The following is a 21,002-nucleotide window of genomic DNA, read 5'->3' on the forward strand; positions in this document are numbered from 1 at the left end:
TGCCCGGCCTTTGGGTCTCTCTCTTGGCCATTTGGACTGCATTCTTGACCCTCTAGTGCTAAGACATCCCCCTCTCTCACACACTTGCTAAGGATTTACATTTTTGAGAGTGAGAGTGCTTCCTAGTGCATTGCATCAAGAGTTTGAGCTTTGTGGCACTAGGGAATCTTCAAGCAAGGATCATTGGCTTGTTACTCTTAGGAGTTGCCGCTCCCTAGACGGCTTGGAGAAGGTGATTTCGTGGAGCTTCTTGAAGGAGATTGTTGAGAAGCCCCGATTTCGGTTGTGAGAGGTTTTGTGCTCACCTTACCGGAGTGGTGAAGAGCAACTCTAGTGAAATCGAGGTGTGGAGCGGTTCCTTATTTCTAGCCGGCTCAAGATCAAGAGGTTCTTGATAAGAGGAGCGGTTGATTCTTGGAATCCACCTCAACGTGGATTAGGGGTGACCTGCAAGTCATCGATACCACGGGATAAATTTGTGTGTCAAGCTTGGTTATCTTTCTTGCTCACTTTAATTGTTGTTTTATTTTGAGCAATTTACTTTACTAGAGCTTGAATTATATTTTGTCACCCTAGGTTGCAAACCTTTCTAGAGATAGTAGTAGCATGACATAGGGCTTTCTTTTGTTACTAATTAAATTTCTCTAGTATTGTTGGTTTTAGTTTTAAACCGCTTATTCACCCCCTCTAGTCGGTGTTCTTGATCCTACACCTAGGCACCCCTGGCATGTCCGTTGGTTTGCACGCGAATATGTCTCGGTTAGCCCGAAAGAAGCTGACGAGCGTGAGTTCCTATTTCTCACCTAAGCCCGCGCCGATGATGGCGGTCTTAGCTGAGTCACCCTCCTGGAGCTGGATCATCTTGAGGTCCACATCGTCAGTCGACTGGATGCTCGAATTGCTAGCCTTCCTCGAAGGGATCTCTAGCCCGGACTGGGAGAGCTGCTGCGCGGCTGCAAGTACTTCCCCTGAACCATCTGGCACACGAGCAGTCGAAGCATACTGGATCGCCTCCTGATTGCAATCGTACGACTTCTTCAAGTCACATCGGAGAGTGATTACTACACTTAGTCCTGGCATCTTGAGAAGCAGATAAATATAATGCAGCACTGCTATGAATTTGGCGAGTGCCAGACGACCCAATATGGCATGATAAGAGGATTCGAAGTTAGCTACTTCGAATTTAATGAACTTGGTGCGGTAGTTCTCCCTCGTGCCGAAGGTGACTGGAAGAACTACCGTACCAAGCGGGTGCGCCGCGTTAACTGGGACAATTCCATAGAAAGAGGACTTGCTTGGGACCAGCACGTCCGCGAAGTCTAGACCCACCTTCCTCAGAGTGTTAGCGAAGATGAGATTGAGACCACTCCCACCATCGATGAGCACCTTGGTGAGCCTGACTTTTGCCACCACTGGATCCAGGACCAGAGGGAACTTACCGGGCTCCGAGAAGCTCGTCCACTGATCGTCGTGGGAGAAAGAGATAGGGACCTCCGACCAACGTAGTGGTCGTGGTACCGCCGGCTCGATGGACATGATCTCCCGGAGAAGCAGCTTTTGGTCCCGCCTGGAGCCGAGCTCTCCATCTCCCCCAAAGATAACGTTGACGGTCTTCGAAGCATCCTGGAACTTCGTATTGCGCCCTTGGTCTTCTTGGTCGTCATCCTCGGGTTCCTTTTCCGCCGGCTTCTTGTTCTTCTTGCCACCACCAGAGTTGCTGAATGTCCTCCTAAGGTGGTAACAGTCGATAGCTGCGTGATTGGAGTCTGGATGCTACGGGCACTTCTTCTGTAGGAGCTTCTCAAACTCCTTCTGCGTTGTCGACTTCTTACCCCGCGAAGGACGATCCACAGCCGCGATGAGATCATGTGGCCTGCGTTTTCGGGGTGGACCCGAGTAGTCCCGCTGGCCTTTGTCGTTGCGGTTGTCATTTGGGCACCTCATATTGCTATCTTGGGGCCGCGGGAACCGCTCCCGCATCTTCTCCTCCTGTTCGGACTAGTTGTGCATCATATCATGAAGGCCCGCAACAATTTTCGGCCTGTTCCGTCCGAAATCTCTGTAGATGCCTGGGTCGGTGATGCCGTTGTAGAAGCAGTCGATGATGTCATCCTCCGAGATGTTCGCAATGGTAACGCGAACGTCGAAGAAGCGACGTGTATAGGACCGCAGGAGCTCGTTACGTTCCTATTTACACTGAGCAAGATCGTGACGAGTACCTGCGCGGGCGATCGCCCCCTGGAAGTTGTCGATGAAGACCTTCTTGAGCCTTTCCCAGGAGTCGATCGAGTTGCTGCTGAGGCTCTCTAGCCATGTGAGCGGCGCAGGGTCCAAAGCCATCGAAAAATAGACGACCTTGGTGATGTTGGAGCCCCCTGCGACTTCAATGGCCTTAGAGTAGCAAGGTAGCCATTGCTGAGGAGCCTACTTGCCGTCGTACTTGGTGATGCCGATCGGCTTGAAGCCCTCGGGGTACTTGTAGCTACTGAACCGCGTGGAGAAAGCTGGGAAACGGTCACTGCAGTCAGTAGCTTCAGTCTCGACTTCTTCGCGAACCTTGCGCCTGGAGTCGATCACGGACCGCGCATCGCGGCCTTCATTAATATGCTAGCACAGGTCTTCTGGAGGAGGTCGATGATTGGCCTGTCGCGGGTTACCCTCCGGAGGTGGCTGCTGCCTCCTGCTAGGGGCCTGGCTCTTGCGAGCGTTGTCGTTGTTGTGGCTAGGCTGAAGTCGAGGGCGACCGCCAGCCGTTCGGCTGTGAGTCTGGCTCCGACTCTCGCCCACACGCTCCTCCCTGGTAGTAGACGCCAGGTTTTGCTGATCCAGCTGGATCCAGGCCCTCTGCGCGTAAAAAAGTGCTTGGCGCACATTCGGATCGTTAGTGCGCTCGAGTATGGCCGTAACCCTGGCGATGTTGGCCACCGGGGTCCTGAAGCCCCGTTCGCTTACGGCGGCGAATTCAGGGTCAAGCTCGCGATGCATAGATCGCCTGCGCTCATTGACCCTCCTCCGCCGCATTGTGCGGGCCCTGTTCCTGGCCCTCCGTGCCTCACGATCGGCGTCGTTCTCGTCGCCGGTGTTGGCTGTGGCCTCATCTTCGGAGACCGCATCAAATTCGGCGATGGGAAAATCGCCATCGTCCTCGCCTTCTTCCGCTATCAGCACCTGGCGAGAGATGAGCTCATCAGAGCTCGCGTCGACTAGTTCAGTCGACTCCTCCGCCACGGTAGCCAACGGCCTGCCCTCCTGGAAAGGCAAAGGCTCGAGGTGTGCCACCAGTCGATCATCGGCTTCGAGTAGATCAGAAAGGCTCATGCCCTTCCAATGCACAAAACGCCCCTCTGGAGTGGAGGTGATCATCAGACTGTTGGCGCCAAAACAACCCGAAGCCCCCCGACATGCGGTGGCTTCAGGCTTTTGGAGTAGAGAATCTAAGTCCTCCTCCAATACGGAGAGGGACTCGGATCTGTTGGCCTCCTGAAGATCAGTGGCCAAATCGCGTTGGTCAAGTCGTAATTGGCTACGCGAGTCCTCAGATTGGAACGAGTCCAACCCAAGGAAAGTTGTTGCAGCGCCGGATGAAGTCATGCTGGAAGCAGACTCCTCTCCGATCCTCGTCGCGGACCCACGAATTGACAAATCATCGAGATCATCGACGAACTTTTCGAGGTCGCTTTGAGAAGACGCCACGGGGTTCTTCGGCTTCATGTCGACGAGGAAGCGACGGAAATCGCCCTCGCCATCTGCGACGCAGACCCACAAGCCAAAAACAAAAATTGTACCCTAAGAAGGTACTGACCTGGTGAACCGAAAAGATGCCATCGAGTTCATCGATGGATCTTCGATGCGCTCCCCTACCTGGCGCGCCAGCTGTCGGTGTTTTACCGGCTGCCCACCGAAGGGTATACCCAAGGTGGTAAGTTTAGGTGAGGAAACGCCAAGATCAAGAACTCGAAGGTGCAAGGAACACAAAACTTAGACAGGTTCGGGCCGCGAGGCGCGTAATACGCTACGTCCTGTGTGGTGGTTTGTATTGCCTTTGGTGTAGAATGATCTGATGATCTTCTTTTGAGAGAGTCCCTGTCCCTCCTTATATATCCGGGAGGCCAAGGTTACACAAATCATAACCGATACCAGCCAAGGAATCGTACCAGAACATATCTCAAGTAGATTTCTTCTACATTGGTTAGCTTTATCTCTTATTTAAACGGGATACATAAGAGATAAACGAGATAAATAAAAGATAAGACGGACTTAATCTCTTAAATCTCTTTAAACTACGTTATGTACACAGTCCCATGGCCCCGGGTCTGACAGGAACCGATCCATAATTTCTCCAACAAGGTCCTTGAAATTGCATAGATCAGAATCCACGACTTTGTTGAATCTATAGCATGAAATTTCCTTCCTACACTTTTAAGGATTGGTTTTGAGATGGATATCTAGCAGAAAACTGGTCTTAGGGTCCATCCTGCTAATGAAGGACCATCAAAACTAATCGTTTCTGGTTCTAATTCAGATTCTGGTTCTAATTCAGACAATTAGAGGATGGAAACGGGGAAGAAAGTAAAGAACTCACCCTGTAGGAAGCCAATTGGAGTGGTTTCCTTGTGTTCCCATCCTGGCCGTCAGGTGGCCAGCGCAGCGGAGGGGCGCATGGCCCCCTCGCCTGACTGGCATTAGCGCCCGCGCGAGGGGCGTGCGGTTCGCTCCCCGCCGCGGCCCTCGGCGCCCTCGCTCCCCGCCGACCGCCACGGCCCTTGCCCCTCCTGCTCGTCCAACGCCGCACCGCTAGTGCGGGATGCAGGGGTGGCATAGGCACTGGATGCTAGGGTGGCCGGGGAGAGTAGCAAGACGGCGGGCCGGGGGATGGACGGGGGATCTAGGATTCGGGTGGGGGCGTCGCGGGATGGGAGGGTTGCGGGACGGGAGGGGGGCGTGTTTTTCTTTTTTTGATCGGTCTCGTGGTGAGCGGCTGAGTGCTGCTTTTGGATTGGGAGGAGGGGTAAAAACATTCAAAAAGGAAAAGTTTGACGATGTTAATATGCGAATTTGACGGTAATGGCACACAGGGAATGAGAAATTATAAACGATGGCATAGAAAAAATATGCTAATTTCCGATGGCACATAGGGAATGAGCTATATTTCTCAATGGCACATAGGGAATTTGCTCTTCTTCGTTTGTGCTTTTATGGAATGACCAGATGTTGGCCCTCGGCCCTGGCCTGCTGGCAGCGGAAACGCTCCACGATGTGCACCGCTGCCAATCCATCTTCAAACAAAAACAATATTGTAGCTGCCAATATTATCCTCACTCAGTTTAATTCAGTAAAAGAATTTGGGTCAACCATATCCATCAAAGCCCATAGACAGATACAGATATACTCCAAGGTCAGTACTTCAGGCTCCAGCATTCCCATCAGTTTCCCCTCCCAGAGTCACGAGTCAAAGGCAAAGCAGTTCCATGCCTCCATGGCAGCTCAGCCTCTCAGCGTCAGCTCACACGCCATGATGTCACGAGCGCGACGGCAGCAATGCAGGTTGCAGGGCTCGGAAGATTTCCCTCGAAACTCGCCCACAGCTCCAAAGATCCGCCCATGGCAGCGGAGCCAGGCGCCTGCAGGTCTCACCGGTCGCTCGCGTACGCTGGCCCTGCGAGCTCGGCGCAGGCGTGCCGCAGCAACCATAAATGGGCCGCCCAAATCGGTGCAAGGAGCAGGAGCTCGAAGTCAATGGCGTGCAGCCGTGGAGCTATTCTCCGACGGGATAGAGATCGAAGAGGCGGCCTGGGCGCCTGGGTGACAGCGTCAGCAGAGCGTGAGGCATGACACCCGGAAAAGTCTAGGCTGGCTGCTGACTGAGGCAGTGAGGTGGTGAGCTGGGGTGCTTGGCTTCCTCCGGGTCTGTGTGAAGCTGTGACAGTAGACCGCATAGTGGTCAACACAAACCGCATACTGAATAATCTCTATCATTCTGAAGTAGGCGTATAGTGGTCAATACAAACCGCATACTACCTCCCCAATCATGGAGTGAACGTCTTTATTTTTTATCTTGAACCATCATAAAAGTTCTAAAATCTTTTGTATTTATAGATAGAGGGAATAGTTTCTTAAACCTCTTTCCCTAGCCTCAATTAAGAAGTCAGATCAGGATTATGGCTTCGCGCATGTGTCCTGAATGGGCTCCTTTTTATTGACGTGATCGAGTACAGATCAGTTTGGAGCAAGTACAGTCAGTGTAGCTGTACTTGCATCTGCGAGTGAAGGAAGCACTGCGAGGTCAGTGATGTACACAGCCCTATTTAGTGAAGAGTTGATGCTGCATGCACGCCAGAGCAAAGAACCGAAATGAAGATGCACTACACTGACTACAGTAAACACAGTATCATCTCGGTTTGGAAGTAAATGGCGGCACAAATCAGCCCTTGAATGGTGACTGCTGCCCAGCAGCCGTGAGGTTAATGGCGCGGAAGATAAACAGAGAGAGAGAGAGAGATACGGCGTATCTCGAGATACACCGCATCATCAGTAAGTACCTCAAAGTATACTCATTCCAGCGTACACGTACCCGTGATCACCGGGAGATTGCGTGCTTAACGTTGCCATCAATGCGTGCACCACGGCGCGTGTACATGGTATGGTATCCTCACGCGCTGTAGTTTGTCTTTGGAGCCTTGGCCGTACACGTACTCCCCTCTGTACAGTCCATACTGAACTGAACTGGCCAGTACAGCAATTATACGGGAGAGAGAGAGATAAGAGAGATATAGAGGGAGGTGTAGAGAGTAGAGACGACGGAGCACAGTGATCTATGCTGCAATGGAACGCATTGAAGAGGCAAGATCTGATCCGGTGCGTGCCGACGCTAGCTGCGCCATGGCAAGCAGGAAGAGAAGAGAGCCATCCCAGTAAAGACACCTGCACCGCGCTCCTGTTTGCAGCGACAGGAGATTTCGTTCCGGGGGCGGGCCGCCGGGATGTGCACGCGCCGCGCCAGCTTTTGCCCGCGCCGGCCGGCCGTGCCGGATGCCCCCGGATCCACTGTGCCGGCGCGGCGCGTCACGCCCTGCTGGCTGGGAGATGGAGGGGCAGCAGCCCCGGATCTGGCCGTATCCGATCAGCGGCGCCGGCCGTGTGCGTATCCATCGGATTGACTAGCAGCTAGCTGCCTGCTCGGCTACTCGCCGAGACCCCTGTCGCCGCGTGCGATATCTCTCGGTCGCCGCACCGCCGTGAATACGCGATCTCCTCCTCGGCTTCTGGCCTCCTCGGCTCCTCGTCTCTTTCCACGTCTCTCTGCTAGCCCGCACCTCCCAACCGCCCCGTGTGACGGGTGACCTCACCTCTATATAAACGCACCCCGCCGAGGGGCTCTGACGTGCTCACATCGTCCTACTAGTGTCATCGTCGTCATACTAGCTCGCAGGCCAGAGCCCATTTTGAGGAGAGTTACTAGGTAGAGGAGATCGACCGATGGCGGCGGGCCGCAAGGGTCTCGGCGGGGAGGGGAGCGCGTCGCCGCCGCCGCACGTCCTCGCGGTGGACGACAGCTCGGTCGACCGCGCCGTCATCGCCAGCATCCTCAGGAGCTCGCAGTTCCGCGGTGAGCAATCTCTAATTTATTCCTACCGCTCTCGTGGGAACGCACCTTCTTCAGTTCTTCTCTGCTGCGGTTTTGCTTCTGTAAACCTGAAGCCGTGTCGCGTCTTGCGTGCAGTGACGGCCGTGGACAGCGGGAAGAGGGCGCTGGAGCTGCTGGGCTCGGTACGTATCTCTTACTCAACTGAATCTCTCTTGTTGCTCATTCTGTTCTGGATCCTCCCTTCTCTTTTTCTATGCGCTCTCCATGAGAAGATTATGTAACGTTGTTGCTGTGTTTTCAGGAGCCCAATGTGAGCATGATCATCACCGACTACTGGATGCCGGAGATGACCGGGTACGAGCTTCTCAAGAAGGTCAAGGTGTGTGCACGCATCGTTCGACTGCATTCAGCAGCAGCATCAGTAGTAGACAGGACAAACCTTTTCCTAGATGCAGGTCGCTGAACTTTCTGAGATCTCAACCGGATGGCTTGTCTGCATGCAGGAGTCGTCCAGACTGAAGGAGATCCCCGTGGTGATCATGTCCTCAGAGAACGTGCCAACCAGGATCAACAGGTTAGGATTTTTCCATGCCCAAGTGCTGGAAGCATTCGTGCCTATTACTAGTAGCTTTTGTTCTCTTCTGCTTGTTGTTGACATTGCTTTTGCATGTGTCATCAGGTGCCTGGAGGAAGGCGCCGAGGATTTCCTGCTGAAGCCCGTCCGCCCGGCCGACGTGTCGCGCCTGTGCAGCCGCGTCCTCCGGTGAGCGCGGCGACGGAGGCACGGCGCCTTTTGGAGGCATGGGGTGGTGGTGGTAGCAGCAGCGTTCTAAGTAGTTCTGTATGCGCTCATGCAGCATGGGGTTCGCACAAGTTGGCCTGGTGCCAGTTGTGCATTTTGCTCCTTTCCCTCGTTTCTCTTAGTCTTTGTCGTCCTAGTGTAGTATTGTGCTAGAAGAACTTGTAGAAGTTACGGCAACGCACCATGTTCAGTGATGTTCTGTAACCCTGAATGTTCAGCAGTTAATCGGTTTGGTAGAAGATGCCGTGTTTCCCTTTCATTTGTTCAGTTGGCATGGGTAAGGTTTATCCGGTTACACTGTTAACAAGTTTGGTTCATGCGTTTGGCATCTGCACGAGGTTTGCATGCTTCGTTTGCAAGGAGGAGCAGTGTCGAGCAGATGTTGTCCTACTAGTTTCTGCAGGAGTTCTGGCATGAGCATGACGCATTCAAGCGTGTACTGTGATCTCGATCTCACGTGCTAGTACTACGTCAGGGACGGTGGGACCCTGGGAGTAAGGAACTAGCAAGATCTGCCGAAGGAATAGGATATCAGACTGTACAAGGTTAGCACAGTGAGTTTCAAGGGCTTTTGGTGAGTACTGGTCTACTGGAGAGAGCTAGTGCTGCTGTACTGGTATCTGTCTGGTTGCAGGTTAGCTGTCGGTTCAATTCTAGGTTTAGAACTTTCAGTTAAGTCTACTGATTCCTTAAGATGCGAAATAAACGAACATGGATTTAAAACAACATGCAACTGTTAAGGCAGCTCACTGTTCTTTGGAAGAGGAGAGGCAGTTGGCTTTCTGTTCTTTTTGATATGCTATAGATGCTTTTCAACACAGCAGTGTGAAAACTTCCTAGCTTTTTTTTAATCAAAACTTTGTAGCACTGAGAGTAGCTTCGACTGTTCAACTTTCTTCGGCCCAGAGCCTGTTTGGATCCGCCGGACTAAAAATTTAGTCTCGTATATTTGAACCCTAATTAGGAGTATTAAATAGAAGCTAATTACAAAACCAGTTGCATAAATGAAGGCTAATTCATGAGACGAATCCATTAAATCTAATTAATTATCATTAGTATATGTTTACTCTAGCACAACATGATCAAACCATGAACTAATTAGGTTTAATGAATTCGTCTCGTGAATTAGTCTCCATTTATGCAATTGGTTTTATAATTATCCTATAGTTAATATTCTTAATTAGTGTCCAAACATACAATACGACGGGGACTAAAGTTTAAAGTTTAGTCTCATCCAAACAGACCTTCAGTTTCAAGTTTGAGCAACCTATAGCTTTTTTTTTCTTGAGCAACCTATAGCTAGGTTGTGAATTGTGACGTGTAGTTGTAACCTGACGTCTGCCCCATTCACTTTTCAAAATAAAAGCACATTGCCGGCCTCCTCGTAGGGCCTACCTTGGCCCAATGACCGGAAGAAGCTTCCCCTTGCTCCGGCCTGTTAGGGGAAATGCTCGAGTCCGAGTCCAGGGAAATAGTCGATTTTACTCAAACTGTACCAATTTAACCTGTTAACATTGTTGAACTTCAGAGTTCATTTGATATAGTTTTCAAAAAATAGAGACAAAAGAAAGAGTTCGTTTGATGAAGTGATGCAATTGAATTTTTCACTCAAATCGCGAAGTTTAATCTTTTGTCAGTTACTAGTAGCTCTTTACCTCAGGTGTAAATCGGTGATATTAAATGCATCTCCGATCCTATTTAGTTCAAATTTTTGTGCTAATTTTTTAAACTAAAATTCTATTTAGTTCAAATATTTATACTAATTTTTAAATTAAAATTCTATTTTAAAATAATTCTATTTAGTTCAAATATTTATACTAATTTTTAAATTAAAATTCTATTTTAAAATAATAAAAGAGTTGGAGGGGCATGTAAAAAGTCACCGATTTACACCCCTGCTATTTACAAACAAGCACCGCTCATGTTGCACAAGACTACTCGCCATCGATCGGACAAACAGAACGCAGCTCATGGTGACGCGAACGCCAAAACAAATCTGTCAAAAAATTGTCTGGAGTTTCGTTCCTGCCATCATCATCATTTCTAAAAGGAAAACTAAAAAAGAAGGCTAAAGTTCCTTTTCAAAAAAAAAGAATGAGAGAGAAAAAGGCTAGAAAAGTCAAATCTCAAAAACCTAAACCCTTCCGCGCACTGCCGTCTGTCCCTCCCTCGCACCATGGCCTTCGCCGCCTCCCCCTCCCTCTCCTCCCTCGTTTCCTCCTCCTCCGCCGCCGCGGTCTCCTCTTCCACCTCCTGCTGCAACGCCTTCCACGAGCCGAGGCCTCTCCACCTCTCTCTTAAGCCCGTCTCGCCGCTCCCCAAACCCCAGGCGCTCTCCTGCTCCGCACCGCACGTCCCCCGCGCCGCCGCCGGCGACGGATCGGGCGCCGGGAACCGCGGGGACGGCTCCGGCGGGAGCGGAGGAAAGGATGGAGGCGGGGGTAGGGGCGGCGAGGGTGACGACGACTACGAGGAGGCCGAGTTCGGCCCGCTGCTCGGCTTCGACGAGGTGCTGCGCCTCGCGGCGGCGCGCGGCGTTGCGCTCCCGGGCGACATGATGGAGGCGGCCAAGGACGCCGGCATCCGGGAAGTCCTGTTGCTGCGCTACTTCGATCTGCAGGTAGCGGAATTGCTGGGAATTTGTGTATGGATGGTGTGAGCGTGGACGTTTTTCCTCATTCCTTTCGATATTGATCCGCGCAGGCTGCGCCCTGGCCGCTGGGTGCGATGATCCGCGCCTTCTCGATGCTCCGCAACCGGATGCTTGCTGACCCGTCGTTCCTCTTCAAAGTTGGAACAGAGGTGGGTGCAATTGCTCAGTTATTTCCCAATTGATCGGAGTATGGGAGGCTTGAGTTACAATTCTGTAGTTGCTAAACTGAGTTTCGGTTTCGGTGCAGATTGTAATTGACTCTTGCTGCGCCACATTTGCGGAGGTGCAGAAGAGGGGGAAGGATTTCTGGGCTGAGTTTGAGCTGTACGCTGCTGATCTTTTGGTCGGTGTTGCTGTAGATATTGCGCTTGTGGGGCTCTTGGCTCCTTATGTGCGATTTGGGAAGCCGTCTGCTTCAACTGGGCTCTTGGGAAGGTTCAACAGGATGGCTGTGTCTTTGCCGAGCAGGTGGAACTTCATTTCAGTTGTTTCTATGGATATTGGTAGCATCACCTTGAGAACATATAAAGCTTGAAATTCTATTCATTTTTGTTGTATTGTTCTTATGACCATTTCTTGATAGAAGAAACTGAAAGAGATGGTGTAGAATGGAAATGTTGCTGAATCAGTAATATAGCTTGACTTCAAACATTCATTCCTGTGTGACACTATGATTCTAAAACTGCAGTGTTTTTGAAGCTGAAAGGCCAGGCTGCAGATTTACAGTTCAGCAAAGAATTGGAACGTATTTTTACAAGGTAACCGACCTTACATGGGAAGATCGCTATCAATTCGGAGCCGTAGTTGATGTTTAGTTCTAATTGCTGTGTCACTGCCATGCTGTTTGGACTGGCTTTAAGACAAGACTGTTTAAATTGCAGGGTGTCTTGTATGGCTCGGTTGGATTTTTCTGTGGTATAATCGGTCAAGGAATCGCCAATATGATAATGACTGCCAAGAGGTATTGCCCAATTGTTATTAGTACTTTTGACCATAAAATCTAGAATATTGTTTTGCAATTGAATGGATTTTTCTGTTGCTTGTTGAATCCTGTTGAACTACTGTGTTGTTTTGCATATACATTTATATATTCTTATTGGTATTATGTTTATATGTTTTGTTCTCTCCCTCAGTAATGTTAATTATTCTTATATTATCTGATTTTATCCCTACTTGTGTGCTGATGCTTGTTCCCTGTTCAGGAGCGTAAAAAAATCAGATGAAGATATCCCTGTTCCACCTCTTGTTAAAAGTGCTGCACTTTGGGGTATGCTTTTGTTTCCTTTTATTATCACCTTTACCTGCTCTGAGATACATTTTTTTTTGCAATTGCAAATAGCTAAGTATTGGTTTGATGTATACTTGAGACATGCGGCAATTAAAGTACAGCAGGGCATATTTCAATATTGAATTGCTGGCACTTTGCCAATCTTACAAATATTTTGTTCATATGACTATATTAGATCAGATAATCTCAGACGATGAAAGTTCATTTTAATTATGTCGCACTTCTTCTGGAATCCTTGCTTATACTATTTTTATGTAGCTAGCTGTGTCATTTGTGTGTTCAGCAAGGATATAGTTTGTGTTCTTACTTTTCAACTGACAAACTGTGCTGGCATGTAGGTGTTTTCCTTGCTGTATCATCCAACACGCGCTACCAGATTATCAATGGTCTGGAACGGGTAGTGGAGGCATCGCCTGTCGCAAAACGTGCTCCACCTGTCGCTATGGCTTTCACAGTTGGTGTTCGGTTTGCCAACAATATCTATGGTGGAATGCAGTTTGTGGACTGGGCTCGGTGGAGTGGTGTTCAGTAATGGTGGGTATTCTTAGTTGTTGAAGTCACCAAAACATCATTAGATTTAGGCGGTGGAGCTTTGTTGTCTTTTTCTTAACATTTCCTGATAAGTAGCGGTGGGGGCTGGAGCTCTGTGCAAGTTAGGAACTCATTTGCTAGGAAAATCCAGGAAGCGCGCATGGCATCATATGGTTGGCATGCATGAACTGAGAGAAATTCCATTTCTGTTGCTGTTGGGGCCAATGTTGAAGTATGCGCTCGTTCATCTGCACTTTTGCCGGACTGAATGAATAAAGGCAACCTGAATTACCCCTAGACAACTGCCTCCTGCTGTGTTTAGCTCTAAGCTGATCTCTCTGCAGAAATTATGCTCAAATGTTTACTGCTGCCTGCTGAATGTTTTTCTTTTCACATTTTCAGTTAGTACCAGAGTGCTGCACCCTGGGGAATGCAAAGCCTAGAGCTATTTCATTCAGCCAGCTATGGATTAGCTAATTCATAGTCATGTTTCGTAACTCGTAAGACGTGTTTCACAATTGGCTGGTTTTGATAACAGAAGTATCCTGATGATGGACTGACCTGTTCAGTCGAAATTGTCTGCTGACCAGATGTGCAGTACAAGTGAAGTCGATAAGCCGAAAACGACGTGTCTAAATGATTCTGTGAAATGTTTAGTCGTAACATGTAGCATGATGATGAGTACAAGGTAGCAGCCTAGCAGGTAGCGTGTTGGGAAAAAGTAGTGCGATGTGAGGCGGTCCAATTTGAATTCTCCAAAGACTAAAAATTGCCCATGTTGAACAATGCAGCAAAGGATGAGCTGAGCTGAGGCTCGACCATGGCAGTCCTCCGCCTCCTGCCGCTGGTGGTGCCGTTTCTGGCCGCGACGGCGGTCGCTGATGGGGGCCGCTCATGCCCGACGAGCTGCGGCGCGATCGACATCTCGTACCCTTTCGGCGTCGGTCCGGCGTGCTCCCTGCCGGGGTTCAACCTCACCTGCGACGCCTCCACGTACAGCAACCAGCTCCGGCTCGGCAGCCCCAACGCGACGGTCGACTACATGATCACCTCCGCGAGCGGCTCGGTCACCGCGGTCGCCGTCCACGTCGTGCGGTCCGTGAGCATGCCCGCCGGCGCCGGCGCCTACTCGGCCTCGTGGGAGGGCCGTTCGCCATCTCTGGCTCGTCCAACATGTCGCTGTTCGTCCTCGGATGCGGCGTCGCGGCGGCGCTGCTCGACCGCGGCACGGGACCGCGGTCGGGAACTGCTCCGTGGTCTGCGGCGGGAAGCAGGTCATGGAGAGGCTGCTGGACGGACTCTGCGGCGGCGTGGGATGCTGCCGCATCGACGTGCGGGTGCCCCTGCGGGCGTTCACCCTGAACCTCTCGCGCGCCGGCTGGGGTGTCAGCCGGGACGAGGTGATGTTACTGGTCACCGGCCGGGACAGGTACGCGTTCCGGCCGAGCGACCTGGAGCGAGGCGTCGACGCGGACACGGTCGCTCCGGCTCTTCTGGACTGGGCCATCCCTGACCGCGCCAACTGCGCGCGCGCCGCGGCGGACAGGGCTGTAAAATTGGTAGAACGTGGTTGCCTATCTTGGCCTACCACGGTTGCACGTTTATATAGGCTGAAGCTAAAAAGATTTACATGAGACAGGTTGTTGTATCTAGATTGGACTCGGTTCCTCTACATCATGTATTCAAACTAGTTTGTCTACCGAGTCCATCTCTTGTACAACACCTATATCTCCTATGGAGTTACACGGGATTACAAGAAAACACTAATTCTAACATCCTCAATCTAAACTTCTCTTCTTCTTTAGATTTAGATTGACCTTGAAATCCTCAAGCTTGCCAACAGATAATGCTTTAGTAAAACCATCTGTTAGCTGATCATTTGTAGACACCAACCGAACTTGCAGCTGCTTGTTAGTGACCCTCTCACGAACAAAGTGGAAATCGATTTCTATGTGTTTGGCTCGAGCATGAAAGATAGGATTTACTGATAAATAGGTAACTCCTAGATTATCACAACATAGAATCGGAGGTTGCTCTAGAGATACTCCAAGTTTTGCTAACAAAGACTCAATCCAGAGCTGTTGCATTCGCCATTGATTTTTATTTAGCTTCTGTACTTGATTGAGAGACCGTTGCTTGCTTTCTAGCGCTCCAAAACAGTAGATCAGGACCGAAAAATATGGCAAAACCTCCCTTTGACTTTCGGTTATCAACACTTCCAGCCCAGTCTGCATCAGAATAAGCACTAAGGACCAATGACTTTGATTTAACAAAACTTAACCCGAGTTCTGATGTATGCTTTATATACCGAAGTATTCTTTTTACTGCTGTCCAGTGAGTAGTTGTCAGCTTATGCAAAAACTGGCATACATTGTTTACCAAGAAAGCCAAGTCAGGTCGAGTAACCGTTAGATACTGAAGGGCGCCAACAATACTTCTATATCTAGTGCTGTCTTCTGCACCCAACGGTTCTCCTTCAAATTTTGAAAGCTTCTCAGTAGTTGACAAGGGAGTTGGAGACGGCTTACAATTCTGCATAACAACTCTTGCAAGGATCTCTTGAGCATATTTTTCTTGAGATAACAGCAAGTTCCCTTTGTCTTGACACACTTCATTCCCTAGAAAGTAGTGCAAGTCCCCTAAGTCCTTCAAGGCAAAATCTTTCCTCAAATCAAAGAGTAATGCCGAGACAGCTTCCTGTGAGGAGCTTGTGACAATGATGTCGTCTACATAGATCAACATATAGATAACTACTCCTGACTTCTGGTAGATACATAGAGAGTTATCTGACTTCGATGCCCTGAATTCAAGAAGTATAAGCTAGGCATGTAGCCTTGATTACCACGCCTTGGGCCTTGTTTGAGTCCATAGATAGCTTTGTCAAGTCGGTATACCAATTGTCTTCCTTTATCATTTTCAAACTCAGGAGGTTGCTTCATATGCACCTCTTCTTCCAGAACGCCATGCAAGAACGTATTCTGCACATCCAATTGCCTCAAACACCACCCTCGAGACACAACAATAGATAGCACCAGCCTAGCTGTAGCAATTTTAACAATCAGGCTAAAAGTATCTTCATAATCAATTCCAAAATGGTGCTTAAAACCCTTAGCAACTAGGCGAGCTTTGTACCTGTCAATGGTTCCATCAGATTTCCTCTTGATCTTGAAAACCCATTTGCAGTCTATAACATTTTTTTCTTTAGTTTCTTCTATGAGATGCCATGTTTTGTTCCTGAGTAATGCATTGTACTCATCACACATAGCTTGCCTCCACTTGGGATCATTTAGAGCCTCCTTTAAATTCCCAGGTTCTCCTGTAGCACAAAACAAACCATACCTCACCGTCCCATCCGTAAATCGCTTTGGCTTAACAATGCCATGTTGAGACCTTTTCCTTCATGGAGGGAGTTCATGAGGCGTCGGGAAGAGCTCAAGTGCAACTTCTAGTGAAGGCGCATGGGATCCCAAACCAGCCGTAGAAGATCCAAGACTGGCAGGAGCGGGAGCTATCGACGATGCAGGGCACGTGGCAGACGCGGAGAGGCAGCTGGCGCTGGTTGGCCCGGCTCCGACACGCGCGCGGGAGTTTGAGATCCTGCCCCCCACACATCATTGCCGGACTGGCTGCTGGAGTCCCCGACCGGCTCGGCGGTGCGCCAGGTGAATCCACCACGGGATCGCCGCGTGATCCACCTGCAACCGTAGGCAAATCGTACTAGGATCTGGCGCCCGGATCTCCGGGTGCTTCATGACTGCTATGATCACCTTGGTCATTTGGCTCCATTTCAACATCATTTTGTGCCAAATTTTCACCTACTTCAACCTGCGGTTCACCACATCATCAAAAGCATTAGTAACATTAGGTGCATCACAATTTACTCCCCTCGAATTTAGAAGGTGGGATGGTAAGACAACAAGTTCTTTCCGAAGTTGTGCACGGGCATTTGGATGGAGCTGAGCAAAGGGAAAAACATTTTCATCAAAGATCACATCCCTGAAAATATAGATTCTTCCTGTAGCTATGTCAAGACACTTAAAACCCTTGTGCATGGAACTATATCCGAGGAAGGCACATTGGGTGGACCGAAGAGAGTTTTCGTGCATTATATGGTCTAAGATTTGGCCAACATGCACAGCCAAATATGAGCAAGGAATTATAGTTGGGTTTTTCGTGAAGATGACGCTCCATTGGTATCATACCCAATAACTTTGCTAGGAAGAAGATTGATGAGATGTGTAGCCGTGAGAAAATCTTGATCCCAATATTTAAGTGGCATAGAAGCATTAGCTAGAAGAGATAGCCCAACCTAAAAAATGTGGCGATGTTTTCGTTCGGCTGCTCCGTTTTTGTTGATGTGCATGTGAACAAGAGACCTTGTGAGTGATGCCAATGCGTTGGAAGGAGTTCAACTTTTCATACTCTGCTCCCCAATCTGATTGCATGGCTAGGATTTTTCCGTTGAATTGTCTCTCTACAAGACTTTGAAATTCTTGGAAAACAGAAAACACATCAGATTTATGGCGCAAAAGATAGAGCCAAGTATACTGCTGAAATCGTCTATGAAGCTAACATAGTATGTATGTCGGCCAATGAAAGTTGGAGAGGTCCCCACACATCAAAGAAAATTAACTCAAGAGGAGCAAAAGATATACTATTTGACTTAGGGTAAGGTAATTGATGGCTGTTGGCCATTTGACACGAATCACAAATAGAATGTTGAATAGAAACAGAAAGTCTATTTGAACTAATGATCCTCTCCATAATAGGAAGAGAAGGATGACCTAATCTACTATGCCACTTGTAGGTAGAAGGTAGCTCGGCACCAAAGGCTTGTTTGTTGGCAGATCCTTGAGATAGGCTTGGTTCTAAGGGATATAGGCCATCTTGACAACTACCTCGATGTAGAGTTATCTTCATTTCCTGATCCTTGATAAGAAAGAAGTTGGGGTGAAATTCAAGGAAGGCATTATTATCAGAGGCTAGCTTATGTACCGAAACAAGGTTCTTACTAGTACTAGGAACATGAAGAATATTTCATAGATGGAGATTTTTTATCAGGGGTATGTAAAATTGTGTGACCAATGTTACTAATTTTTATACCTGCTCCATTGGCAGTGTGAACTTGATCACGGTCATTGTACTTTTCACGAACCATCAGCTTGTTAAGCTCACCTGTGACATGATGGCTTGCACCACTGTCTACATACCAGTTTGAGTCGTATCCGTAGCCAGTGGTTGCAGCGCCTGCTGTTTTGGTGTTTTGTTGTTCTTCATCATCATCATCATCATCATCATCATCATCATATCTATACCAGCATTGTGGAGCTTCATGGCCGGCCTTCTTGCAGATTTGACACACAATCTTCTTGCGTGGTTTAGAGTTGCTTGGGCCCGGATTATTGGCGCTGTTGCGATTTTGACCGCCATTGCCTCTACCGCGACCATTGCCTCGGCCACGATTGCTTCCACCTCTGCCATGATCAGGCTACTGGGTTAGTGGGTTGATCATGGAAGTAAGTTGTTTACCTTCCCTGTCTCATGTCATCGCGCGATCTGCAGATATCGACGAGTGCTCGCAGCCTGATAAGTACATATGCCATGGCCCATGGCATCTGCCAGAATAGCCTTGGAAGCTTTTCTTGCACTCGCTGTCCACACGGAACTGAGTTCGACACCGCTGCAAGAAAATGCAAAGCATCGAGCACTATTTTAGGTATGCCATTTGAGCTATTTGGTTGCTGCAACAGTAAGATCACTGAAGTTGATTTCAGTTAACTCTTTTAGTTGTGAAGGACTACTTACAAGTTGTAATTGCAACCAATGCAGGTATCACCATTGGAATCAGTTCTGGAGGTGGCCTCCTATTTCTTGCAGCGATTGCGGGCATTCTTAGCCGGAGGTGGAAGAAAGGTGTCGAAATGCGGCCTCGGAGGAGGCACTTCCGGAAGAACAAAGGCATTCTCCTTGAGCAGCTCATCTCCTCTGACCAGGACACGAACGACAGCACAAAGATATTTTCCCTGGCCGAGCTGGAGAAGGCAACCAGCAACTACGATCAATCTCGCGTGGTTGGCCGCGGCGGACATGGTACAGTCTTCAAGGGCATCCTGACGGACCAGCGTGTCGTGGCCATCAAGAGGTCGAAGCTGGTGGCCGATGCCGAGATCGACCAGTTCATCAACGAGGTCTCCATCCTGCCCCGGATCAACCACCGGAATGTGGTGAAGCTCCATGGGTGCTTCCTGGAGTCAAAGGGTTCCTCTGCTCGTCTACGAGTTCGTCTCCAACGGCACGCTCCATGACCTCCTGCGCGGCCAGCGAGAGGGCGGTCCGTCGCCACTGTCATGGGAGGAGCGCCTCAGGATCGCCACCGAGGTTGCCGGCGCGCTCGCGTACCTGCACTCGGCGGCTTCAATGTCGATACTTCACAGGGACGTCAAGTCGACGAACGTGCTTCTGAACGAGAGCTACACGGCGAAGGTGTCGGACTTCGGGGCGTCGAGGTCGATCCCCATCGACCAGACACACCTCGTCACCGCCGCGCAGGGCCTTCGGCTACCTGGACCCGGAGTACTACCACACGGGGCTGCTGACTGACAAGAGCGACGTCTACAGTTTCGGGGTGATGCTCGTTGAGCTCCTGACGAGGAAGAAGCCGATCGTCGAGAACGAGAACGGCGAGAAGCGGAACCTGTCGAACTACTTCCTGTCGGTGATGAGGGAGAGGGCCCTCGAGGAGATTGTGGACGATCAGGTCTTGGTGGAAGCGAGCAACGAAGAGATCATGAGCCTTGCTCGCCTGGCGCAGGAATGCCTGAACCTGAGGCGGGAGGCGAGGCCAAGCCATGATAGACGTGGAGGTGAGGCTGCAGCTCCTGAACCTGAAGGGACACCCTGCTGGTCCGAGAAAAGACAGGAGGTTCGGCCTCCCTGCGAAGCAGAACAAGGTGGGCTTGGGCGTCGGGGCGGTGTTCCGGTGGCTGGTCAGGATGGCACGCGCCAGTACAGCCTCGAGCAGGAGTTCGCGTCGCCCTGCACATCCCGCGCTAGGTAAAACTCGTCGTTGATCGTTGTGCTGTTCAGCTGTTCTGCGTAACAACTTATATACATATAAAAAATATCCTAATATCTTTTTCCTTCCTTAAATCTTTTAGTTTTAGTCAGTTCATGAAAAATTTTATACTATAAATTTTTTCTTATCATAATGGATTTACCTGGAACAATACATGACATTCTTACGTTATTTGGGGAATTTGTTCTTCTACTAGGGGTCTAGGAGTAGTATTACTTACGAACCCAATTTATTCTGCCTTTTCACTGGGATTAGTTCTTGTTTGTATATCCTTATTCTATTTTTTATTGAATTCCTACTTTGTAGCGGTCGCACAACTTCTTATTTATGTGGGAGCCATAAACGTCTTTCATATTTGCTGTAATATTTGTAAACCGGCTCAGAGTGGTCTAAAGATAAGAATTATTGGACTATTGGAGATGGATTTACTTTACTCCTTCATATTTACTAATGACTACTATCCCATATATGTCGTGGTATGGAATTCTTTGGACGACAAAATCAAACCAAATAGTAGAACAGTTTTTTTATTACTTCTACACCTCTGCGCTGTCTTTTTTAGTTGAGCCTTTGAGAGGCCGCTTTTAATTGAGCCTAACGTCTACCAATGCACGTACAATGAATCCAGACTGAAGGTGATCAGGTGAACTGAACCATCGATTCAGCTAATCATGCTCCGGGCAAGGGCAACTCATTTTTTAGAAAAAGGAAACGTCTCCGGCCTCTGCAACCGCACGCAGCTAAATTTTTACAAATTTCTCAACACACAAATTGAACAAAAATAGAGAAAATAGTACACAAACAACTTCAAGAAATCAAAAGCAAAGTCCATTATTGCTTCTCCATCCATTCTCGGCAAAGATATCAAGGCGACAACCTCCAATATCTTGCTTGCCAAATAGACAGTCTTTTTTGTGATTCATATGCTGTAGCAGAGATCAAAATCACAGCTAGACTAGGGCAACTCATGAAGTGGTCCAACCCGTAGGTAGAGAAGTTCGTCAAACTTTGAGGCGCAACCGGAAATCAACTGAGGAGACGGAGCAAGTGTCGGCGTCCGCCCTTCTT

The 21,002-nt window shown here is 49.2% G+C and overlaps 1 protein-coding gene and 1 pseudogene across 1 annotated transcript; both read left to right on the plus strand.

Annotated features, from left to right (window-relative positions):
• The first annotated feature begins 3,178 nt into the window (after positions 1 to 3,178).
• LOC112901047 (two-component response regulator ORR5) lies at positions 3,179 to 8,352 on the plus strand. The gene is made up of 6 exons (XM_025969865.1): positions 3,179 to 3,211; positions 7,510 to 7,606; positions 7,721 to 7,767; positions 7,887 to 7,964; positions 8,089 to 8,159; positions 8,265 to 8,352. Exons 1-6 carry the CDS (start codon positions 3,179 to 3,181, stop codon positions 8,350 to 8,352), a joined length of 414 nt encoding a protein of 137 aa, XP_025825650.1.
• A 2,170-nt stretch (positions 8,353 to 10,522) lies between these two features.
• Positions 10,523 to 19,916, plus strand: LOC112900782 (annotated as a pseudogene).
• Positions 19,917 to 21,002: the final 1,086 nt, after the last annotated feature.

Source organism: Panicum hallii, chromosome 7 (genome assembly GCF_002211085.1).
Source record: "Panicum hallii strain FIL2 chromosome 7, PHallii_v3.1, whole genome shotgun sequence".
NCBI lineage: Eukaryota > Viridiplantae > Streptophyta > Magnoliopsida > Poales > Poaceae > Panicum > Panicum hallii.